This window comes from Grampus griseus (genome assembly GCF_964374135.1).
Source record: "Grampus griseus genome assembly, chromosome: 9".
Classification (NCBI taxonomy): domain Eukaryota; kingdom Metazoa; phylum Chordata; class Mammalia; order Artiodactyla; family Delphinidae; genus Grampus; species Grampus griseus.
Genome location: NC_139003.1, coordinates 2,475,113 through 2,500,184, shown reverse-complemented (window position 1 = coordinate 2,500,184; position 25,072 = coordinate 2,475,113). Strand labels below are relative to the sequence as shown.

General features: G+C 60.9%; 1 protein-coding gene and 1 long non-coding RNA gene across 2 annotated transcripts; one reads left to right on the top strand and one right to left on the bottom strand.

Moving 5' to 3' along the window:
* Positions 1-10,103: 10,103 nt before the first annotated feature.
* Positions 10,104-19,403, bottom strand: SHH (sonic hedgehog signaling molecule; the record flags this gene model as incomplete). The annotated part of the gene is made up of 3 exons (XM_082661743.1): positions 10,104-10,918; positions 13,610-13,871; positions 19,095-19,403. The coding sequence occupies 3 exons, from the start codon at positions 19,401-19,403 to the stop codon at positions 10,104-10,106; spliced, it is 1,386 nt and encodes a 461-aa protein (XP_082517869.1).
* On the top strand, positions 19,402-24,660 carry LOC309827204. The gene is made up of 3 exons (XR_014297186.1): positions 19,402-19,436; positions 20,870-21,076; positions 24,646-24,660. It is a non-coding gene; the product is annotated as an uncharacterized lncRNA (long non-coding RNA).
* The last annotated feature ends 412 nt before the right edge of the window (positions 24,661-25,072 follow it).

The window sequence follows — 25,072 nt, the reverse complement described above, 5'->3', positions numbered from 1 at the left end:
GAACACGTGCAGCCTAGTAGAAAGCCAGGACTCACGGGGACCCCCTGCAAGTGTCTGGAGTTCCTCCTCTGCTTCGTCCTCCCCAGGACCCTGCACCACAAATTCCAGTCTGCTCGGCTCAGCCGAACTGGTGTGCTGCACTCGGGGTCCACGGCCCTGCACTGAGGTCTGGAAGGTTCCTCCAGGCAGAAGCCGGCTATGTGTGATGACAGCCCTGTGTGCCTGTGGTCCAGCACCTGGCAGAGATGCTGCATACATTTCACTCCATTTCACGCCTGGTACAGGGGCAGAACCAGTTGGGTTGTGGTCGTTCTGTCCTGGTTGGAAGCAGAGCTCCTATCCTGTTGGGTAATATAACCTAATAACTTACTACATTTTGTATGTTTTGTTGATCACGTGCCTCCCTTCACTCTATAAGTAAGTAAATTCTAGAAAGGGAGGAAATATTTCCTGTTTTTTTTTTTCTTTCCCTGCTGTATCCAGAGGGCCCAGAATTGTGCTTGTCACTCAAAAGGTGCTCAGTTCATAAGTGAACGAGTAGAACTTGTCCCCAGATGGTACCACATGAGCTCCTCTTGGAGGAGGACCATCTGGGCCCTGATCCTGCCCCGCACCTGCTCCCACGGGGGCCGCGAGGACCGCAGATTCAGTGCTCCTGTCCGCGGGGCCCGCCATCCCTGGCTGCCCGGCACACTGGGAAAGCCTCTCTCGTTCAGTCTGCTGACGGGGGCTGAGTGTGCAGTGAGGAAACCCTTCTGTTTGAAGAGAAACTGTAAACGTTTCAAATGGGAGCGACCGGCTGCAGGCGCTCCTTGGAATTCAGGTGTTATGACCTGTGCAGGAGTTGGCGGGGTGCGGTGACCACCTGGGACACGGCATGGAGGGGGGCGCGTGGCCACGGGAGAGCACGGCCTGGGCAGGAGGCACGGAGCCTGAGCTGGGTCCCTGCCACCCTCAGCTGCAAGACGTCTTCCCCTGGTTGGGGCCCAGAAACCAACGCGGCATGAGGCCCAGAGACCAAGCAAAGCTGTCAGCCCTTCAGTAGGAAGCGGCTGCTTCCTGGGAATCCTGGTGGGGAATCTCGGAGGATGAAAGGCCCTCAGGTCACACCTGGACATCAATGACCTCTGGTCCTCACCTTCCACGTCCCCCTCCTGGATTTCATGGTGACGATCCCGTCATCTTGTAAGCCCCAGGCTTCGGGAAAAAACATGTTTTAATACATGTATGCAAACATCCATATTGATTTGATAAAATATGGCACTGTGGCCCTTATTCTCTGCGAAACAAATATAAAGTTCTCTAGAGAAGTCTACACTGCACTGTGGTACGCCGACTGTAAGATACTTTCTTTCACCCTCGGCATCTCTGAGACGGGGTGTGCCTGACGCCATCAGCCAGGAGGCACTCCAGATGCAGTCGCACACGTCTTGTTGTTCATCTCGAGGGCATCGTCAGACGGCTGCAGCGCCTTGATGTTGCAGAAAACGGCCATTGAGGAAGGACCGTGGTGCGTGAAAACTTCCATTGGTACGGCCCACTGGTAAGTTAGGCAGCTTCGATTGGACAGAAGGTGTAACGGCTGCCACTTACCGAACGCGTGTAAGTGCTGGGCCCGTGTGATGTGCGTTATGTTGCTTACAATACATAGCGTACATGCACCCCAGATACACACACACGTGTTGTCCAGTGCACAACAGCCCCCGTGTGCTGTGAACGGTGACGTCGACTACAGCCCGGTTTGGGCCAGGGCCACACGGCTTGGCATGTTGCTGCCGCAAGTTTGGGAAATCGCCCCTGTCCTGGTTGAGGGTATGAAATCGTATTAACTGAGGGCTCAGGAGCGGAGGGGAGGGCGGGGCTGGGGAGAGGGAGCTCACAGCCTCCCCGGGGCCCCCCTCCTCTCTCCTCTACGGCCCCTCAGCTCTGTCCTCCGCCTGCCCCTCCGGCGGCCCCGTGGTCCCCGCGTGGCCTGTCCCAGGACCCCGTCACCTGCCTGTTCCGTTCCTCTCAAGACCCATCCTCAGAGGAGGAGTCGCTACTGAAGAAGTGACAGAAAGGCTTTCCTCCCCAGGGGCCTAGCATTTCTAGCCCGAGCCGCCTCTCTCGGCAGGAAGACAGGCGCCTTTAGCTCGCGCTCACCATCCGGGTGCCCTTGGACTCAGAAGGCGCGTTCACACTCAGCCAGTCTGGTCCTCGCTCTGCGGCCCGGCGCCTGCGCGCTCCTCCCCGACTCCGCCGCTCACGCACACGCGTGTGCGCGCACCCTCACAACTCCCGCGGTATACTTGCGTACACGCACGCCGCACACTCACGTACACTTGCACACCCAGCCACACCCTCAAGCGCTTAATCCAGAAGCTCATGTGCTCACCTGCCTGTCTGCACCTTCCGGGGTGGGAGGGGGAAGCAGCGGGGGCCCTGCCGCTCCTGGAGTTGGACTTGGTGGGGGGGGGGGTCTGTCTGCCCTGGGGCGTCTTCCCTGGGGACTGGAGGTCACAGCTGGCAGGACGGCAGGAAGGCGCCCGGTGCGCTCAGAGGGTCCTCCTGGAGGAGCCTGAGGATGGGAAGGCTGCGCCCTCCAGCTGGCTCACTCGCAGGCAAAGTATTTTTAAACTCATTTCCTTGACCTAAAAAGGTTCTTTTTGGACTGAACACCTCGTGTTCAGGACCGACGCGGAGCACTGCCTATAAATAGCTCGGAGCGGCGGGGAGGGCGCTGGCATCCGGGGACCCCGAGATAGAGGCCCGCGTGAGGGCCACCGGGGTCGCTTTAAGTCAAGGAACCGGGAAGGGATGAAACAGACCGTCCTGCCCCGCCCCCGAGTGCCACGCGGCCGGGGAGCGAGGGGCTGCAGGGCAGAGGGTGGCCTGACCGCACGGGTGGGATCTGAGCTCCTGGCATTTAAAAATCACTTCACTCTCCCCACGACAAAAGTGCGCTCCTTCCATGGAACTAGGGAAACACAGAGAATGCAACGAATCGATACGCATCCACGAAGCTCCTCACAGGTTGCTTCCAGGCCACGGAAGCCAAGTGACGGTCCACTGTGATGGGCGTGGCTGGGCTGAGTCCCCCCGGGCCGCCCCTTCCCGGCTCAGCCTCCTTGCCGACCAGGGGTGTCGGGGCTTCTCTGCTGAGGGTGGTCAGGCTCCTCAGATGCACCTTGGACCATGGGGGCTGGTGGCTGGCGGCTGAGACCCTCCGGGCTGCCTCAGTTTCCCCTTTTCCTTCTCACCCCCGGTGCTCACCTTCCTCTGCCCTCCGTGGGTGGGCTGGTGGCCAGGAGGGCAGGTGGGGGGTCTGGGGCTGCAATGGGACCCAAGCTTGGTGCCGTCTGCAGGGGGTGCCCTCCGCACGCTCTGTCTGGTTCTTGGCTCGGCCCTGGGGTTCAGGGCAGTCACTTGAAAGCCTCTCCCGCAGGCCTCCCGAGGTCGTGGACCCCTGGATGCGAATAAACGGGGAGGGGGGGGAGGGAGAAGGCAGCGTGCGCGGCAGGCAGCATGGCTGTGGTGCCGCGTGGCCAGAGTTGGGGCAGATGCGGCTCCTCTCCATGGACGGGCCGGTCGTATCGCAGAGGAGCTCCAACAGGGAAGGGGTTCTGGACGTTCGATCAGCGTTGGTCTATTAGGTTTTTACTTTTTTCTTCAACTTCTTCCTTGAAAAAGAGGAAGAGAGCTGAAAGGGGTGCTTTCCCCACAGCAGCGGCTGCGCTGGGGTCTGCATCTGGGCGGCCTGGGCTCTGTCTGGGAGGGGCTGGGAGGAAAGTGCTTTCTGGTCTACAGTGGATGAGGACAGAGAGGGATCTCTTCTCCCCGTCCCCAGTCGCCCTACGCACAGCTCTGCTCCCGCCACAGCCAGCCCTGGCTTTTAGGGAGGGGGCATTTCTCCTACAGTGTCTCTGGTCCCCAGGTGTTGCTGCAGAGGGCACCGGGGCGGGGCAGATGCTGGGTTCTTTCCCACTGAGGATGGCGTCCAGCACAGGGACGGGTCCCCCGTGAAGGCCTCTCGAGGGAAGAGCCACGCCCCCCCCCGCCCCACCGTGCTTTGTTGCTCAGGACACGGCTGGTGTCGGCATCAGCGCTCCACTGTAGCCGACCCCAAACATCGGTTCACAGAGACTCAGATGCCTTCATCTAGAATTTTCAAAGACTGTAAGGTCATCTTTTTCCGTGTGTGTAGACAGACTCCATCAGAGTCTCATCTGAATCCAGGTGAGGCCTGAGTACGGGGCAGAGGAGCGATCCAGCCTTAGATCAGGGGTATTTCTGAGCTTAAAGGAACCTCAGGGTGCCCTGTCTCATCTGCCCTGGGGTGGAATGGAGGCCTGGCGGAGTTAACCCCCCAGTCAGAGGGCTGGGGAGTGGGGAGCCCATCGGTTCCCTCTTGGTAAAGGAGAGGCCACCATGATACTGTCCACGTGTGTGGCCCTGTCCTTCCTAAGAGCCTCTCCCAGGCCATCCACTCACCCCAAGATGTGGGAAGTTGTTTCCAGGCCACGGAAGCCAAGTGACGGTCCACAGGTCCAGGAACCTCCGGACGCTGCCACCCCGACCCTCGGGAGGAGGAGTCGCCAAGTCGCACCCCTGGCCACACCCCTCAGCTCGGAAAGGGCTGCAGCTGGGCCCGGATGCGGGGCCTCCCAGCCCGGGGACCCTGAGCCCCAGGTAAGGGAGAGGAAGTCTCGAGGGTGCCCTGCCGCCCTACTCAGCGCACGTTTCTAGGCTTCAGTTTTCCCAGCACAGTCATCGTTCACTTCTTCCTTCTTTGACTACTGGCCGGAATAAAGGAGCGATGCTTCAGAGCACTGATCCAGCCTGGTGCAGGGGGCAGCTTTGATGGCTGGGCTTCAACTGGTGGGGAGGGGATGCAGGACAGGGCGGTGCTGTCGGCTCTGACCCCACACGTCACCCCTCTCTGGGGGCTTGCCCTGCCGCCATTGCCTCTTTTTGAAGGTACTTTTGATATTTTGTGTTGATCAGCCCGCGCTGGCGGCCCCTGTCTGGGCGCGAGGCCCGACTTTCCCACCGTGACCAGCAGAGGGCGCTCTGACTCCACTCAGGGGAGTTTCTCCTGCCAGCCCGGCTGCCTCTCCGTGATGCTGGATCCCGGGAAACTTTCTCGGCGAGCAGGCGGAACCAGAGGCATGGTGCCACCCTGAGCCAGCAAGTCCGCAGCCCAGCCCTCTGCTCCCAGCCACCTCCTGCACTTGGCGCTTCTGCTGCCCGGGGCAGCGTCGAAGGGAAGGAGGCTGCCCGGAAGTCCCCGCGAGAAGCGGAGCGGCTGCAGGCTCGGGAGGGCAGGCGCCGTCCCGGGAAGGCAAGAGACGGGGCCGGCCGGGCCAGCCGGAGCGCGTCCGCGGAAGGGGCGGCGGCCGCCCGATGCTGGCAGCGGTGGGGCACTGACCCGCAGAGCCCCGGGCTCGGGAAGGTTGGCTGTGCCCTCCCACGTAGGCCACGGAGTAACACCACCAGCAGCAGGGGGAGCGCTCAGGTCCAGCTCCACCTGGCGGTCCCGTGCTGATGCCAACGCTTTGGGGCTCTTTCTGAAACAGCCCCCCTTCCACGCCCACGTCTCTGCCCAGGCTCCTGCTTTCTTGGCGCATGTGTGGCCTGCCTGTTGGGTCTGGCTGGAGGGTTTCGGCTGGGATTCTGATGACTTGGACCCGCAGGGTGACAGACACAGGGACCCGGGGCCCAAAGCTCCTTCCAAAGACACCGGGTTTGTTTTGCTGCCTTTTGGTTGTGAGGCTCAGAAGGGGAAGCCTTGAGCCTTTCTGGGGTGGGGGGGGGGGTCTGGAGAAAGGGAATTTCCCGACTGGGATGAGGCTTGGGATGAGTCCAGCTGAAAGGGCATCACCTTCCCCTGGAAGCAAACACCCAGGCCCTCACCTGGGACGTGGAAGTTTCCACCCAGGAACCGGTTCAGTTGTACGGGGGAAATCCTTGGGTTTTCAGCATAATATTTCTTCGAATTGATCATTTCAGATTTCTTGAGCTTCTTGTTTAAACCAGTTTCCCCCTTCTGGAAGCATAGCTGCCCTCATCCTGAAAACCAAAGACACCCATTGAAAACGCCAGCCTCATGCAGTTTCCCTGTCTTCTTGGTGGGCCCAGAGCTTGTTTATAGAACGTGAATTACTGTCAGTTTCTTCTTCCTTTGAGAAAGTCAGGCTCGGCCGAGAAAAGCCAAGAAGCTTCCCTCCAAGCACGGGCTTCCTATTGCCCCCTGGGGGCGACTTGCACCAGGTTGGGGTGAAGCCTGCCTGGCTTCTGGCCCGCTCGCTTGTGGGTCTTTACAGGTGGGTGTCTCCTGTTTACCTCCAGGCTAGCATAGGGTTCACCTGTCACACCACCAGGTCTTGCTGGATTTGTTACCCCGGCAAGTAGCGATGGGAGCCACCTTTGAATTCCAATAGAGAGTGAGCTGTGCTGGCCTCACCCCACTACGTTCCGGCCCCACCACAGCGGGCTGGGTTTCCATGAGATCCTAGGTGGGGGTTGGCGAACGTTCTCTGTAAAGACCCGGCTAGTACATACTTCAGACTCTGTGGGCTGCGTGGTCCCTGATGCAGCTTCTCAGGAGCCGTGGGAGCCTGAAGGCCCCCCCCCCCCCCGGACAGCAGGCAGAGGAATGAGCCAGCCTGGGGGTGGGGTGGGGGGAGTAAGATTCCAAGAGGAACTTGCTGATGGAAGCTGAGTTACAGATTTTATAGAATTTTCACATATGGAATATTCTTCTTTAGCTGTTTTATTTTCAACCATTTAAAACGTAAAACCCGATCTCAGCTTGTGGGCTGTATAAAAACGGGCTGCTGTCCAGATTTGTCCCTGGGGCCATGGTTGGCCGATAAGAAACTATGAAGGTCGCTTCCCGGGACGTCTCAGCCCCCTTGAGTGGACGGTTCTTTCACAAGGATAGACCGGCCACTTTTCTGCGTCACTGGGGCACCCAGATGCTTCCCCCCCGCCCCCCAGCCCTGGAGCTGGCTCCCAGGCAGGCACTTGGTTGCTTTCTTGCCAAATCTTGCAACCAGCCGGCATTCTTTGCATGTCAGCCCAGTATTTCCCATGTGGATGTGATGCTGACAGCAAAGGGTCTCCACCAGGAGAGGATGGGGCTGCCTCCCTCCCCCACACACACGCCACCGCGTGCCGGCAGCTTCCCCAGATGGACGGGCCTCGTGCTTTGTCCCACACGCAAGAGCCCGTCACCACCCCTGATGGATCCGAAGTGTGCACTCTCAGTGACATTTCTTCTTTCACATATTTGGGACAACCTGGTGGAAGAAAACGGGAGTTGCAGATGACAGGATGGGACGGGAATTTTGCCACAGAACAGACACGGCACAAAGTCTCTGTAACTTCTTTAATTATTCAAACAACAGAGCACAAAGATAACAGTTTCAAGTACATTCTGGTACGCGTGTTTGACAGGAATAGATATGCAATTAGTCACGAGGGAGGCCGGCGGCAACACCACACACACGCTTGGCACGAACTCTTGGTCCTGTCAGCCCTGAAGATGGAGAAGTGGGCCCTCGTCCGGCAGCAGTGCTGCACCTGCCCGATGCCCTGCACTTCCTTTCTCTACGCGGCGGACGTGAAAAAGAGAATTCTCACTGCAAAGCTGCAAAGGGTCTTAAAAGGTGGGGAGGGAGGGGGGGAAACAGGCGAGGGTGCCACAACCTTGCCCGGCCAGGAGGGGGCGCTGCCAGGGACCTTCGGGCCAGGCCAACACCTGACCTTCCTCTCTGACCGCTAACTAGTCCGGGGGCTCAGTCTGGCCAGAGCTGCTGGTGTGCTGCGTGCTCCTGGTTTGACTTAACACTTAGACCTGAACAGTCATCAGAACAGAAACCACCAACCTTACCAGGGATCGTAACCCTGCTGACCACCTAGGAGACCAAGGGGGACCAGGGACCACTCCTGCCCGGAGGGTGAGCTCTGGCCCCAGCGCCACCCATCGGGGCCCCCGGCCTCCTGGAGGGCCACATCTCACCAGACCTCAGCACAGAAGCCCCCCCCCCCAGGGACCTGAGCCCTAGCCTCAGAAGCAGCTTCTCCAGACCCTGACCAGGTGGGACCGAGACTGGCCCGAGGCCGTCGAGTTCCATTCGGTTCCCCTAAACCCAGGCCCGCCTTGTTTAATCTTCTGGGAGGCCCTGAGGCCACACGGCCCACCTTCCCAAAGCTCAGCCTCAGAGGCATGTGGGCCCAGAGCGCAGAGCGGGACAGCAGCCTTCACTAAACCAAAGCCCTCAGAGTGAGCGCCCGGGACGGCCGAGCCTATGACACAGCAACAGGCACGGAGGACCTGTCTCCCCGGCCCTGCCAACACAGGGCACTGGCCCCAGGGCGCCCGCAGAAGGAGGACCACGACCTAGGGACAAACGTCCTCACCTGACAACCACTCAAGACAGACAACTTGGAGACAGCAGCGTGGCCCGAGGACCCCGGCACCCTGAGGCTCTAGTGGGTGTGACGGGAGAGGAGGGAAGGCCGGGCCGCACAGAGCAGGCAGGGAACACATCCTCCTGCAGACCGTCAACACCTGGCCCTCTCCTTGGGGACCCTTCTGAAAAGGGCACCCCAGGACTTCAGAAAGCAGTTAGGACCTCCTCCCTGCAAGGCCAGGGGGACAGTGCACCCCAACCTGGGTCAACCAAGTGGAGGGAACAAAGTCGGCCACCAGTGACGCGGGGCCTGGGGAGGAAGTTCTGGGTGACTGCCCCAGGCCATCTCCTCCAGGCAGCCACCGAGGCTGTGCTGGTTAAGCTGGGGGAGGTGAGGGCAGAAGGGCACCCAGCACGGCACCGCCATCCTTTGAGTAGAGAGACTTTCACACAATAAATACAAACAGAGCTGAGGTTTCTCCAGTGACGAAAACAAACAAGTCGATTCGGTTACCTACGTAAGTGGATCTGAATTCACAGTATAAGCAACACATCTAAATATAATACTGGGAACTCCTGTCAGCACTAGGTTTCCCAAACAAAGAAGCCAAAAAAAGGAAAGAAAAAGGGCTGCAACAGGAATTCTTAGTTATTATATACTAACCAGGCTGTGCGTGGCACATTTTATTTCTATAAAACTATTACAAAATATTCAAAAATACATTTTAGTAAATTTACAGCAGTTATTTCTCAATTTATTAATGCAAAAACATCCTTTGTTTTTCTCTGTACAAACTACAGGCTCCATCCTTGTGGGATCATCACTATGTGCGCTTTTAAAAAATATTATTTTCTAATAAATTCTTTGAAGTTAAAAATAACAGAGTTCTTCCAGTTTGTCCAAGAAAAAAAAAGTGTATGTGTGTGTGTGAGTGTGTAACAGTCTTGACTTCCAAGAATGTGGCCAAAATGGTGATGACAAAGCAAATATTCAACCCAGAAGACAAAACAGGAGATGGCTGTTACATTGGAAACTAGTTAAATTAAAATAATATATTTTCGTATTTTACACTATTTCAAAAATGAAATGTAATTCAGTTAAGTATTGATCTCTCAAAAATCTAATTTACAATTCTGTGTATAAAAATATAATTTGTGGACCCCCATGAAGCATGTTTTAGTTTACACTTGCTGAAAAGCAGGAGCGTTGCAAACGAGGAATGGAGAGGACAGAATTTTGCTTTCTGAAAGTCAGGACGAGGGACATGTAGAAAAATAGACTCTGAGCGGGTCGCTTGGCTTCACAAAATAATCTTTCCCCCTGTGAGTACAGTTCACATGATAATAAATTATCCAAGAAACAAACTATTTAAGGCTCTTGAAGGTCCGGTTCATATTATTTTAAAACATCTATTCATACCAAACAAATAAATAGCCAGGAGAGGTGAAAAAATAACCAAAATTAAACAGGAATCAAAAAATTCAAAAATATATATATATAAACTAAACACAACAACAGAATTTCTCGGGGTCTTTGATTCCTTATAGTCTACTTTGGACTGTCCTACTTTTTTATTATTATTAATTATTATTATAATTAAAGTCTCATTTCGTGCGCTTTTTCCGTGTGTCATTTGCGGTATCTCGCCCCTCCCCCCGCCCGCCCCGCCCCGCCCCCTCCCGGTGCCCTCCCCGGCCCCCTGGCCTTCAGCTGGACTTGACCGCCATGCCGAGCGGGTGCAAGGCCTCGCTGTCCAACAGCCAGGTGCCTATTTGGTAGAGCAGCTGCGAGTACCAGTGGATGCCCGAGGCGCCTGGCGCGTCGGTCGCACCGGGCACAGCCGGCGCACCTGGCGCGGCCGGGGGCACGCGGCCGCCGCCCCCGCCCCCGCCGCGGTCCGTGCGCGAGGGCGCCAGCGCGGCCAGGAGCGCGTGCGCCAGGCGGTAGGGCGCGAAGGCCCGGTGCGCCCAGTTGTGCTCCTCTATGACCGCGTAGCACGACGCCAGCACCCGGTTGATGAGGATGGTGCCCTGCGCCGTCAGCGGCGCGTACGCGCCCGTGCTCTCCTCGCGCAGCGTCACGCTGTGCACGGCGGCCGGCAGGAGCCGCCGATCCCCGCCGCGCTCGGCCACCACGTACACGTGCTGGCCAGGGCGCACGCTGCTGGCGAAGAGCGCCCGGCGCTCCGGCGCGCCCCCAGGCGGCCGCCCGGCGCCCGACAGCGCCTCGGGCTCCCGGCCGGCCGAGCCGTTGTGCGGCGCGACAAAGAGCAGGTGCGCGGCGGTGAGCAGCAGACGCTCGCGAGGCTCCCGGGTCTCGATCGCGTAGAAGACCTTCTTGGCGCCGTGGTCGCGGTCCAGGAAGGTGAGGAAGTCGCTGTAGAGCAGCCGGCCCTCGTCGTCGGCAGCCAGCACGCGGTCTCCGGGGCGCAGGTCCTTCACCAGCTTGGTGCCGCCCTGCTCCAGGTGCACCGTGGCCGAGCCCGGGAAGCAGCCGCCCGATTTGGCCGCCACCGAGTTCTCTGCGGGGGGAGAGAAGGGAGAGAGGAGGAGACAGGGCGGTGAGTCCCGAGAGGAAGACGCGACTGGGAAGGGGGGCGCACGCTTGGTGTCCCGCGCGCCCAGACCGAGGAAGCGCGTGGCTCCGGGGAGAGGTGCCGGGCCGGTCCCGCGCGGACCTCCCTCTCCCCATCCCCACCGCCTCGGTGACCAAATTCAGACGCAGACGCATTCCTTAACGACTCTCTTAGGATTGGACTGGCGGTGACAAAGGTCGATTGGCGTCTCCGGCGGGAGGCCGGTTACACTCCTTCCCTTTCGCCTCCCCCCTCCCCCGCCCCTCCCCCTCCCCCGCCGGCTCAGCACACACCCAACCTCGCCACGAATTCAGAGGGTATTTGTTCTCCACTTGGATTCCTCAGGAAGCCTCCTTGAGCTCACCCGGGCGCCGGGGCGCACCCTCCTTTGCTCCCGCCTCCGGCGCGGGGCGCGGCGCCCCCTCGTGCGCTCCGCACCCGGGCTGCACGGCGGGGACCCTCGGCCGCTCCCCGCGCCCCACCCGCCCGCCCCCAGCGCCCAGCGGGGAGCCTTGGTGTCGGCTGGTTGGTGTCGGCCGGTTGGGGGCGAGGGCGGGGCTGAAAAATAGCTGTAGTAGTTGTAGCAACTGGACAAACATTCCAGGGAATTGGCCGAGGTGTGAAAATCGGGGCTTGTGCGGATCTTCTAATTAAAATCCAATAAAGGGCTCGCCATTGTCATTGTAATTTCTGCAACAAATGGGAGGCGCTCTTGGAAGAGGGGCTCCTTCCATCCCCCCACCCCTTCCCGGCTCCCTCTCTCTCCAGCTCTGGGCCGCCCCCTCCCTATTTGCTCAGGTGCAACCCCCCCGCCGCACCCCCGGCGATTCACACGCGGGCTCTCCAGAAGCCCGGGCCTCACAAGCACTATTTGCACAGCCAGGCCTCTCTTCCAAGCACTCGAGATGTGTATTTGAATTTTAAATGGCGGGGCCTGCTCCGAGCTCTGGAAGCGCCGGGTTCTCAAGGCCCCTTGACTACCCGCTTTCTCCGGCCTCTGTCGCTCTCTGAGGCTCACTGTCCCGAGGACAATAATCGGAGTCGGGCGGCGCGCAGGGGGCCGTGGAGGAGGGGCGGGGACGTCCCCGTCTTCTTTGCATTCCAATCTCCGGGATCCTGCTTTTTGCAAATAGAGATCGCGAGAAAGAATCTTCCTGCTGGAATTACTGAGGGCTTTTAATCTTCTCATCGTTTTCTCCGGCATGAAGTGCGGGGCCGGCCTTTGGAGGCCCGACATAGCCGCCCGGAATGCGCCCGGGACGCAGGCGAGCCCGAGGCGTCGAGTCGCACGACCCTGCTTGACACGCACCGCCCCGCGCCCGGCCCGTGTGCGCGGAATGCCAATGAGCGGCTCTGCGCGCCGGGCCCGGCTCCCCCGGCGGGGTCCCGGGCCGGACGACCGCTGCTCTTTTGCGAGGAGACCTCGAGGGACCCCCGCCAGGGGGACCCCGCGGACAGGGGTGGCCCGGAGCCGGCGGCGCGGCGCGCCGCGCCGCCATTTAGGAGCCCCGCGAAGTCGGGGCGCGCCTCCCCGCCCTGCTGGCGTCTGAGACCCTTTCCCGGGCTCTAAGCCCAGACCTTCTCCCCAGGCTTCCACACCTTTTCTTTCTGTTGTTACAGGAGGCCACTCTTTTCCTTACCTCCAAAGTGTGCCTCGACACCTTGAAAGTGTTTTTCTACTAACATACGCTATTAAAATACAGTTTAGGTGACAAACAGGCGAAACTGGGGGCGGGGGGAGGCGCAGTTCCTCCGAAATTCACTGTGAACTGTCTTGCTAAACGCGCCGGCTTCTGCCGAGAGTTGGAGAGACCTGCTTCAGTGGAGCTGGGGCCTGTGCGCGCGCGCGCCTTCCTTCCGGAGCTGTTCCTCGCCAGCAACAGCGTGTGGCGTTGCAGGCCCAGGGAAGTCAGCCTCGCGGAGCAGGGCGGGGGCTCCAGCTGCAGGCTTGGCTTTCCTGGCCCTGCCTGTGGCTCAGGGCAGCCCAGCTGTTTCCTAATAAGGACGGATGCTTCTGGGCTTGCGGCCTCCAGATGTTGGAAGTGGTAACTACCGGCTTTATTACCTCCCATCAGGCCTCTTCCCAAAGGCCGAGTGAGTTAAGTTAGTTCAGAATCCACAGGCTTCCACCCCGGGCAGAACCTCCTGTGCCGGGTGCGGGCCGGTGGCCAGTGGTGAGTAGTTCATTCTTAAGCGCTATTGAGACAGAGGCTCTGGGCCAGAGCTGGCCGACTGGGCAGGGCTGCAGTCTCTCACCAGAGAGACCCACCCACCCCCGCCCCACCATCTTTCCTCCCTGTCTCTGCCACCTGCAGCGGGGACTCCGGAAACAGGGGTGGGGGAAGGCTCAAGAAGCCAGATGCCCTCTGCATCTGGGCTCAGAGAACGTGGGCCTCTGTGGCCTCAAAGGTAGGGACAGCTCCCGGCTGGGGACCGGGACAGGCCTCACGGAGTCTATTCCCGCCACAGAAACACCAGTCATCACCCAGTCCCCTCCCTGTCTGCCCCCCTCCTCCCCACTTTCCTCCTTCCCGTGAGCTGGGCTTTGGGGCGCAGATCTGGAGCTGCTGGGGGGTGCTGTCGGCATGGGTGGGGTGGGGTGGGGTGGGGTGGGGTGGGGTGGGCCCGCCCCCTCACCTGCTTTCACCGAGCAGTGGATGTGCGCTTTGGACTCGTAGTAGACCCAGTCGAAGCCGGCCTCCACGGCCAGGCGTGCCAGCATGCCGTACTTGCTGCGGTCGCGGTCCGAGGTGGTGATGTCCACTGCACGGCCCTCGTAGTGCAGCGACTCCTCTGAGTGGTGGCCGTCCTCGTCCCAGCCCTCTGTCACCCGCAGCTTCACTCCTGGCCACTGGTTCATCACGGAGATGGCTAAGGCGTTCAACTTGTCCTTGCACCGCTGTGGAGAGAAGGGGGCACCCAGCACCCGTGAGCGTCCGGGCCTGCCCCAACCCTACCCCTGGGCTGCTCTGCCCAGCCCCCCAGGATGCGGGCTGTGCGCAGAAGTAGGGAGACCAGGCCAGGCCTGGAGCCGGCCGGCCTGTTCCGGAGGGGGCGCTCGGCTAGGGAGGAGGGGGTGGCATCGTAGGAGGAGGCACGTCCTCGGAGGCGACTTGCGCGCCTTTCTCCGCACCTGAAATAGCAGAGCCCCCGCCACGACCTGAGAGGCAGATGAAACGTCTGTCTTCGAAATAAGTAAACTGCGTGGTTTTGGACAGTGGCTGCAGCAGCCTCCAGGAGCACCCTAGGCTATGGCCCGCGTCCTCCTCCACGATGCCCTCCACGCCCCTGCCCGCTTCTGCGGCCCCATCGCTCCGCACCTGTGCAAGGCTCCACCCAACTCCCGGGACAAACTCCCTCTCAGGAGGCGGGAGAGAGGCCCCGGGTGCAACTTAGCCGTAGAAAGAAAAATACACGGTATACTTGGTACAGAGTTAAAAGCCTTGCCTTATCTCTGCCCTGCGCCTATCTGAGGTGAGAATTAAGCCAAAGGTAGAGAGGGTGGTGGGACCCTGATAGCAGCTGAAGGGGTGGGGGAACCAGAAGTGAAAGGCAACCAGGTGAGTTATAATTTTCAATAAGACCAGGGCCGGATGACAAACATTCTTTATCTGGACAGCCACATTCCTTTTCCCCGTGGAACTCTTTTCTCCCGGCTTTTCTGTGGTCTGATTGTGTCCCTTGTTTTCCTTAACCTGTCCCCTCCCCCCCTCTTGTTTTCTTGGCCGGCGCAGAATGGTGTCCTGCAAGTTTGAAGAGCCAACTTAAGAGGTGGAGGGGGGGAGGGGAGGGGAGGGGAGGGGAGGGGGAGGGGAGCCAGAAAGGCCTGGGGCCTCTGAGCTCTTGCCTTAGGGAGGCTTCTCCTGGAAACCGCCCTTGGGGTTCCCCCCACCTCCCACAAGGAAGCTGCCAGTAGGAGTAAAGAAGCGGTGAATAGGCGGGACTCAAGCCAGGGTAAAGCTGTGGGAGTTCCCAAATAATTCTCGGGTCCCATTCAGACAAGGATGCAGGAAAGAGTCGAATCACCTGCGTGTTTGTGTGCCCAGTGACTCGCTGGGCGTTCATACTGCGGCTGGTGCGGGGTTGAAAAAGGGGAGGTGGTGACAAAGTCATGATGGGGGCGTCCCCCAGAGAGGCAGACTCAGGAGGGATAGGGGACAATTCCAAGTTGACTTCTGCAGAGGGTAGGGCTGATATCCGGGCGGGGACCCCGGTTACCGAGATGACCAGCCGGCCCCAGCAAGGACCCTATTATAGCCTGGGAGAACTCTTTCTTACAGAGCGCGGGGGAGGCGGAGGGCTGGGCAAGGCCGCTGCCGCGTTTTCAGGGGATGCGACCGATTGCGCGACAGGAAAAGACCTGTGTAGTTGGCAGCAGTAAAAACCAGTATATGGTTGTAGAGTTAGACATACAGCAAGTGTGTGTGTGTGTGTGTGTGTGTGTGTGTGTGTGTGTGTGTGTGTGTGTCTGTGTGTGTGTGTGTGTGCGCGCGCGCGCGCGCGCGTGGTGGAGGGAGGGAGGGCAGAAGGCTAGGGGGCGGTCCTGGTAACAGGTCAGCGCTTGCAGGTTTCTAGGCCCGCCAACAGTTTTCTTAAAAAAAAAAAAAAAGTCAGAAGGACAGAGTTTGAGTGAGGTCATCTTGAGGATTGAATGCGTTTTACATGAAAATCAATCAGTAAACCAGGGTCAGTTTAGAGCCGGGATGTGGAACCGGCTGCGCAGGCGCACACCACCGACGCGCACACGCAGACACTCGCTTCCCGAGCCCCCATCGCAGCCCAGCTCCCTGCTTTCGGGGGGCAGATGAAGCTTTCAGTGGCTTTCCCCGGGGCCGCTGGCGAGGGGGAGGGCAGGAAGGGAAGCACGTGTACCATCCCCCAGTGTTCTGAGCTGCGCCACTCGGACAAGAGATGGAGACCCCAGGCGAGGAACCCAGGGCCGAGGCAGGCCCGGGCTCCGCCAGGCGCAACGCGGCCTCGGCCCGCGGCTGCAAGAGTCTCTGCGCCCCGGCCGGGCGGGATCGTCGCGGGCAGACCCGGGAAGCCCGGGCCGGTTATCAATTCACTGGGTCGTGTGCCGCGAATCAACCCCGCCTCTGTGCAGCCACCGTGAAGCCCAGAGGGGCCGACGGGCCCGGCTTTGTGTCGGCGGAGGCCAAGTTGTTCCCCACGCCCGAGCTCCCGCGCCACCTCCCCAGTCTGCGCAGCCGCTCCGCGCCCGGGAGCCGAGCAGGGACTGTCACCGCCGACGCCCACGGGCTTCCCCAGCGCGGGGGAGGGGGTGTCCCGACTTCAGAAGGGTCCCCTCGGGTCCCCGCACACACCTCTCGCCGCTCCTCCTCCCCCCTCCGGAAAACCAGGCCCCTCCCTTCAAACCCACACCTGAGCGCCGCTCCCCGGGGCCGCCACGCACCCGGAAATCTGCCCAACGTGGCGCCTCGGGCCGGTCCCCCGCGCAGCCCGCAGGCCGGCCCCTCGCGGCCTCCTGCCCCCTCGGAGCCCCTCGGCACCGCGGCCTGCGGGGAGAGCGTGTCTGTCTGCGCTTCCCCCTCTCGGAGTTAATATTAACCAGGGGCTCATGCGTTCCTGAACTGCTCTGAAAGTTCCACTGGGGACGATCTTGCCATGGTTGAGGGACTTGGGCGACAGTCACATTAGGGAGACAGAGACACGCAGAGACGGGGGAGGAGGGACACGCACCCGAGAGCAGAGTCCAGGTGGTTATCTTAAGTGGGGGGTCGGGGGGGGGAGCAGGTGCCCCAGGAGCCCGGGAGGCGTTGCCGCTTCCCCTTCCCCCGGCCCTGCCCTCACCTCCCAGGTCCCCCGCCTTCCCCACTTTAACTCTTAGGACCGGGGACGCAGGAAAGACGGGGAAGGGGTAAAGCAGGGGGCGCCTTTCAGGCCACCCCCCCCTCCCCAGCCTCCAGGTTTTTAGGGCACGTTTTTGGGGCCCGTGGTACACGCCTGGCTTGGCTCTCCCCACCCCACTCCGACGTCGGCTGCCCCTCCCCCCTCCTTTTGTGCTGGGAACGGGAATAGCCACTGCCCAGGGAAAAAAGTATTTGTTTTCGTTTCTTTCGTCTGAGGGAAGTTGACAGAAGGTCAGAAGTTCAAATGCTGCCAGCGCACGCTGCGGCCAGAGCGGCCGGGCGCCGGGCCGCGCGGCTGTAGGTCCCGGCGGGGCGGCCGGGGGCGGCGGGGCGAGGGACCCGGCGGGGGGCTCGGGCCGGGCGCCCAGGCCCGCGAGGCGCCTCCGCCCTGGAACCAGCTTCTCCCTCCCGCCCGGGTCCGCCGGGCCCGCCCGCGCCGCCTCGGCTGCCGGGCCGTCGGAGCGCCGCCGGGAGCCCTGGCCGAGCCCGCGCTCGGGCGCGTGGAGGGGCCGGCGGGCGGCCGCAGCCCAGCCCCGCGCGCACTGAAACCCGAGCCGCGAGATCGATAACCCGGGAGTAAGTGGAGCCGAGATGCGTCTGCCCGGGTGCGCGGCTCCGCGCGCTCGCACTTGTAGGCGGGGCGGCGAGGCCCGGGGCCCGGGGCCCCGGGCAGGGCGCGGGCCGGGACCCGCTCCCTCCCGCGTCGGCCCGGCGCGGACCGCGGCGGCCGCTGAGCCCTCCGGCTCGGGGACCTGCGGCGTCCCCGCCCCCGCCGCTTTCTCTGGCCTCGCGCCCCTCTCCCCGGTGCCGAGGGATCCCGGGAAGGCCCCTGCCCTCCCGCCGGGACCGAGGGTGACCAGGGGGTCGGAGCCCCAGACGAGCTGGAGAAGCGCCCGCAGCCGGCCGCACGCGCAGGGCACCCCGCGGCCTGCGCAGAGTTAATTGCGGCTCGCGCTGCTCTCGGGCACAGGCGCGCGCGTCCACACTCGCGGTCCAGATTTAAGGTGGTCGGGAGCAGATGCGAGCGAGCCGGGGACGAGGACCCTCTCCTCCCCTCCCTCTCCGCCTCCGTCCGTCAGCTGGAGCCCGCTACCCCGCATGCCCCTGGCCTTCCTCGGCTCCGCAGCAAGGCCGGGCATCGGGCTGGGGAGCGGAGCGGCCGGGAGGTGTCTCCTCGGTCCCTCCCACCCCCAGCCTCCCCTGCACTTGCGCCCCGCCAGCGCCGCTCCGTCAGCTGCGGTGCGCTCCTGGCCCTAAAGGTAGGACTTGAATATTTTAATAGGGCAATAAAAAAGATGTTGACCTATATTTGCCAGGAAAGCCATTTCTAGCTTCAGTTATACGTGCCTGGAGTTGCAGAAAGTCTGCCATTGACGGGCAGATTGGCAGCCAGAAGTCTCAAACGGAGGCGGAGAGGGAGAGAGGAATGCGTGCTTTGCTTTGGTTCTTCTTTCCAGCCCCCCCTCCCGCTAATATCTAGTCGCTCCTAATTTCCTATGCAAGCAGGTTGAAAACTAGCGTGATGCAATGCCAGTAAGTTCTAAGTCCCTCCCCTCAAGTACCGCGGGCTCGGGAGAATAAGAGGGCATCCTTAAAGAAATATCGATACATTCACACTCTGATGGGCACAAGTGCCAGCGATGGAATCGCAGTGGAGCTATGTGATACGGTCAGGGACTAGCCCAGCCGCCTCTGGAGCCCCGACCTTTTGTCAGCCCGGCCTCCTGGCTTTTCCAGTTGAGGGTCTTTGGTGGGGGGCGGCGGGGGGGGGGTAGCAGTGGTGGGAAAGAAAAACACAGAGGAGAAGGGAAACGTGTAAGCGCCGAGGCTACACTTGTACAGTGATCTGGACGCCACTCTGTGTTTATGGGGGGGATGCTTGCCCCCTCCCTCCATTCCCACTCCCAACTTGGAAAGGACAGATGCCCCCAAAGTGAAGGTCTCCCCAAGTTACAAGCCAGAGCTGAGGCAGGATGGGAAGGCCATCCCAGCAGGACAGATCAAATCAGGGCCATGCAAGGACCACATCTCCTAGCGTCCTTATGCCCACCCCCCAGCCTAAACTTCTCCGGCTGGACCCTTCGCCTCCATTCCCCTCCAGGAAGAGGAAGGGGTGGTAGGCCGGCAGGTGGGTGGGGAAGGAGAGGACAAAATCGGCTTTCTACCTGCCTGAAGAGCAAACAGACTGAACGGCATGGTTACACATAACCCCTTGGAACCAACACATTCCACGCCCCGTGCTGGGTTTCTACCTGAGTCATCAGCCGGTCCGCTCCAGTGTTTTCTTCATCCTTAAATATGATGTCAGGGTTGTAATTGGGGGTGAGTTCCTTAAATCGCTCCGAGTTTCTGGTGATCTTCCCTTCATATCTTCCACTGGCCCCTAGGGTCTTCTCAGCCACGTTGGGGATGAACTGCTTGTAGGCTAAAGGGGTCAGTTTTTTTGGGTTCCGCCTCTTCCCAAATCCCCGGCCGGGTCCGCACGCAAGCCCCGAGCACATCAGCAGTGAGGAGACCAGCACCACCAGCAGACATCTCGCCAGCAGTAGCATCTCGTCCATGGAGCCCGGGGACCTCAAGGCTGGCCCGAGCAGGTCTGAGTGCGCGAGGGTGCGGGTGTGCGAGTGTGTGTGCCCGTGCGCTCTCCCTCCCTCGCTCGCTCCGGCTGGCTGCTGGCGCCCTCGCTCTCTGCCTCTCGCTCTTTCTCTTCCTATATAACCTTGCCCGCCGCCGCTGCGGGGGACTCGCCACCGATCCCCACCCAGACGGGGGCTGGAACGGCAGGCTGCTGGCCGCTGATAACGGAACACATCGGAGTTGGGGCTCAAGACAGCAATCAAAAGACAAAAAGAGTCTGATTTTAAATGGTCGCAAGCCTGAGAGCTTGTGCGAGAGGCTGCCTTCAGTACTATATTATAGCTGGCAGGGGCGCATCTGATTGGCCGAAGCAGCACAGGCTTCTCTTCTGATGTTTAACCCTAAAAAAGACTAATTTTTTTTCCTGTGGCTGCTTTATTTTTACCTGAAGGCTTCTAGTTAAAAGAGAAAAACATCTTTACCGAGACAAAGGTGAGCGGGAGAGAGGAGGCACGTTGCTCCGGATAACGTCAGCTACCCCCTGCCCGGGGCACACCTCCCGTTCCCCCTTCACTTTCTCCAGAATGGTAGATGCTTCAGTTAAAACCAACTTAAGTTTTTAAAGGACAATCTAGACCCACCGCCACCCCCCCCACCCCCGGCCAAGCTTCCATCACCAAACAAATAGTCTCTCAAATGTTTGAGGGGCAAAGCTGCCCAGGTCTTATCTAAATATTTTCCCAGAGACTTTATCATGCAGGCCAGGGCTCCCTGCAGTTGAAAGAAAGAGGGGCCTGTGCCCCCTCCCGAATATTCCAGTTGCCACGCCGGGCCGGGACTGTACCTGACGTAGTGCTATTTGAAGTGCTTTAAGCACCTTAGAAAAACTTGAAAATGCTGCTCCTTTATTGTGTTTCAATTAATGCATTATTTTTAACTCTCTGGAAGTGGAATGGAGGCGTGCTCAGGGGCTGGTGCTGAGGGGACGATCCGGCTGGCTGGGCCCAAGCGGGTCTGGGGGCTGCACCCCAGCTCAGAGGAGGGAGCTGGTGCTGGTGCCTGCGTGGTGGGCGGAGGCCCATTGTGCCTGGGGGCAGCGGCGAGTGGGCAAGGCTGTGCACACGCACCAACCCCATGATTCAATCGATTGGAGCAAAGTGCAGGCCAGGGGATGAGCTGGATGTGAAATTCAGGTTCCTTCCACATCACGCCGAGCTGGCTTCCCCTGGAGCTTGGCAGGCCCATCCTCAGGGTCCTGGGGGCTGCAGCCCGAGTGGGGCAGGGCCCTGGGGGCACAGCGTTCTGGTCAAAGAGGGGCGTGCAGAAGAGGGCCCGGTGCTCAGAGCCGGCGATGCTGGAGCCCCCAGTTCCTGCACTTTGAGAAACAAACTAACTTAAAAAGTCTTATTGAGACCAGGAAAAGAAAATCGGAGATTCCCCCTTTTTGCAGAATATGCCCTCCTCCTTCTGGGCCCTCCCTGTCTCACTCTGACACAGCAACTGCTCTGCAGTGGGACGCGGGAGTGAGGGTTCTTCGTGTGGAGTGGACGGAGCGAGACCCGGCTGTCACTCTGTGCAGTTAGGCGCTCTCCCTTGACCCCAGCGCGAGAGAGGCCAGGTCGGTCCTCAGAACAATGGGACACTTGCCGCAGTCTGGGTAAGCTCCAGTGCAGACAGACTTTTCCTCTGGGTGTGGGGAGCGTGGAAGGGGACATCGAAAGAGGCTGTAGTTGGGCCTTTGCAGACACTGAGCATCTCCAAGCCTCTGCTGGCCAGGAGCGCATCCCCACCCCGCCTTTTCCATTCTCTGATTTGTGAAGCATCAGCCCAACTTCCTCGAGGCCTCCCAGTGGAACCGATGCAGCAAGGTCACACTGTCCTGGACCCAGGAGGGTGGGCCTGCCTGAAGTGGTCGCCACGCAGCCAGCGTTGTGACACTGCTGGGCATGGGGGCTTGAGAAGCCAGCGGGCGCGCTGGGGACACTCCAGCCTCCTGATTCCCTCCTCCCCTCTTTTCCGGCTCAGGCAAAGGCGAAGGGGCCGCAGCACCGGGTCTCAACCCCCTGGCGGGAGACCGGGGAGCCCGTGTGGCCACCGCATGAGCAGGGATGCCCGCCCGAGATCTCGCAGGTGCCGGGACCCCCCAGACCCGGAGCCTGAGCTGCAGAGAGCTCTGCGTGGCTCCGAGACTTGGGGGCTCGGCTCCCTCCAGGTGGGGAGCAGGCAGGACAGGAGGTGGGAGGTCCCGGCCATCAGGCCTCCTCAGCCCAGGGGGCCCAGGCTCGAGCGAAGCCACCTCCTGTCCGTCTCGGCCAGCCCTGGACACCCCGAGAGCCTGCCAGGGCCGCCTGCCTGGGAGCTGGCCAACCCTCAAGAATGAAATAACGATGGACCGTAAACCCACCACTCTGAATTCCGAGGGCTGCTCCCCGAGGCGGGTGGGGCTGGGGTGCGATGGGGAATCAGGACAAGGATCAACTGTAGCTCGTGTGTTTACTGCCCTGGAAGCAAGGGCGTCAGCCGAGCCACCCTGAGCCTGAGGTCTCACCCTCCCCCCACTTCCCCTTCCTTTCATCCCGCCCCCTCCCCACTTCCCAGACAGCAGACACTGTCCTCTTCCACCTCCAGACGCCAGATGGCTCCCTCTCTTTGCCTTTGCCCCTCCAGACCATCTGGGCCCCTCCCCGTGCGGGTCAGAGGTTCCAAACCCCAGCCTCTTCCTGACCTGGCCCGACATCCCAGGTAACCTCAGGAGCCATTTCTAATTTGTCTGGGCTCCGCCCTTCTTTCCCATGGTTGTCTGCCCTCCTCCCTCCATACCCCTTCCCACCTCCATTGCCCATCCCTGCCCACCTCCATCCCCCATCCTTCCCCACCTCCATCCTCCATCCCTCCCCACCTCCATCCCTCCATCCCTCCCCACCTCCATTCTCCCATCCCTCCCCACCTCCATCCCCCATCCCTGCCCACCTCCATTCTCCCATCCCTGCCCACCTCCATCCCCCAATCCCTGCCCACCTCCATCCTCCCATCCCTCCCCACCTCCATCCCCCATCCCTCCTCACCTCCATTCCCCATCCCTGCCCACCTCCATTCTCCCATCCCTGCCCACCTCCATCCCCCAATCCCTGCCCACCTCCATCCCCCAATCCCTGCCCACCTCCATCCTCCCATCCCTCCCCACATCTATCCCCCATCCCTCCGCACCTCCATCCCCCATCCGTCCCCACCTCCATCCTCCAATCCCTGCCCACCTCCATCCCCCATCCCTCCCCACCTCCATCCCTCCATCCCTCCCCACCTCCATCCCTCCCCACCTCCATCCCCCATCCCTCCCCACCTCCATCCCCCATCCCTGCCCACCTCCATCCCCCAATCCCTTCCCACATCCATCCCCCATCCCTCCGCACCTCCATCCCCCATCCCTCCCCACCTCCATCCCCCATCCCTCTGCACCTCCATCCCCCATCCCTCCCCACCTCCATCCCCCCCACCTCCATCCCTCCATCCCTCCCCACCTCCATCCCTCCATCCCTCCCCACCTCCATCCCTCCATCCCTCCGCACCTCCATCCCCCATCCCTCCCCACCTCGACCCCTCCATCCCCCCCACCTCCATCCCTCCCCACCTCCATCCCCCATCCCTCCCCACCTCCATCCCCCATCCCTCCCCACCTCCATCCCTCCATCTCTCCCCACCTCCATCCCTCCATCCCTCCCCACCTCCATCCCCCATCCCTCCCCACCTCCATCCCCCATCCCTCCCCACCTCCATCCCTCCATCCCTCCATCCCTCCTCACCTCCATCCTTCATCAGCATCCCTGTTGAGGACAAGTGGCTGCCTGTCTTCTGCCCCCACCCCCAGGAGGTGCCTCCCAGGCCCGGCCCCTGCCTTCCCACCAGCCCCCACCGCTAGATGGCCTCCTCACTCTGCCTTCAGGTTCTGGGTCTGCAGGTTTGGGAAAAATATGTGCAGACCAGGTTGGGAGGGCCCTGAAAGCGGGGCTAGACAACTTGGTCATCCTCCCCTGATCCCCCCATTAGTTTTTGCAATCCCCCATTTCCCTTTTCCCAGTGTGGTACCCGCTGGGCCCTACAGCTGGCACTCTGGCCTCCCCATCGAAGCCGCTGCCTACCACACTCACCCAGGGCTCACCCGGACTCCAGTCTCTGGGTTTGGGCTCTAATCTTACATCCCCTCCTCCCTGTATCCCTCACTTTGACTTCTCTTCCTGATAATACTTGTACTCATTCTCTTTCCATCCAATCATCCAGTTTCAATTTCTTTCTGGTTTTGTTCCAGTTTTGGCAAATTGAATCTCCGTTGTTACGGTTCTCCTAGAGATTGCCAGCCAGGGCCTCTCTGAATTTTGGAGGGATGGGGTCCTTAAGCGCTGCTCTCCTAACCCCATGTTCCTTGCTGACCTGAGCCTGGGGGATGAGTCTCCGGCTTCCCGGAGGGGTCCAGGGAAGGCCCTGCCGTTCACAACAGAGCCCTCACCTGGGTGCACCGCAGCTGCTGCCGCCTGCATGCATGGCCCCATAGAGCTGCAGCAGTGGCAGTGGCAGTGACAGGAGGAACTTGTGCGGAGGCCTGCGGCTCTGGCTGTGCTGGCACGAGGGGCCAGTGGGGCGATGCCGTCCTCGCGGGCTGGCGCTTGCAGGGCAGCCATTCTCAGCAGAGCAGAGCGGAGAGAGGGCCCCGCCCCGCCAGGGGATGGGCAGGCTGCTGCACGCTGCAGCAGGCCTAGGGGTAGGACCTGGGCGTCTTCCAGGCCTCAGGCACTCTTTGAAGCAGGAGCACAGGTGGCATCGAGGCCCCTTCTATCCTGAGGACTTATGATTCCCTCCCTTACTTGGGAAGGGCCTGGTGGGCCCAAGCTGCTGCATGGCCGGGGGGCTGTGTGTGTCTGCAGGCGCCAGAGCTGGGTTCGGAGCGGCCCGGCTCGGACTCAGCCCTGCCTCTGGGGGGGTGGGCACTGCGGACGAGATGCACCTGTCCAGGGAGTGAGGACTCCGGGCTGCATCTGCCTGCGTCCTGTGTCCGCCGGGCTGGTAGAGCCCCTGGCTGGCTGTCCCCGCCTCTCTGAAGGAGGGTAGCTGCGACCCTTCTTGGCAGGAAGCAGAGCACTTACATCATCTGGGCAACTTCTGTGCAGACGTTTTATTTTAAATAAAAAAGGGATGCAGTGCTGACACGCAGAAACAGAAGCCATTTCTCTACAGGAGCAGAGAGAGCACAGAGGCTCCCCAGGCGGCGGCTTCGGTGTTTGCCCTCCGCTGTCCAGGGAGCATCCCCGGCATCAAGACTCCCGGGTCCCAGCCGCCGGGGCACACTTGTGGCTCCAGGTCTGCCCTCCTCCGCCCTCTCCCTCCTGGCCAGTCACCCGACCGCTCCTGAGCCCTGTTGCATGGTGGCCATCAATACTGTGGTTCCACGTTTGCCTCGTCCAGCAGTCTCTCTACGGCGGGAAACAGAGAGCCGGAACTGGCCCTACTCCCCCGCTGTGAGCACCCCTCCTGGCCCCTTAGGTTTGTCCCTCGGACGCCTCGGCCCCTCCCCGAGGATGCACCTCTGGTTTGGGGTGGCTTCCCGGGGCCTTTTGGCTATGTCGGGCACCAGCCACGTGTGGAGTTGGGGAGGCCCTGTGGG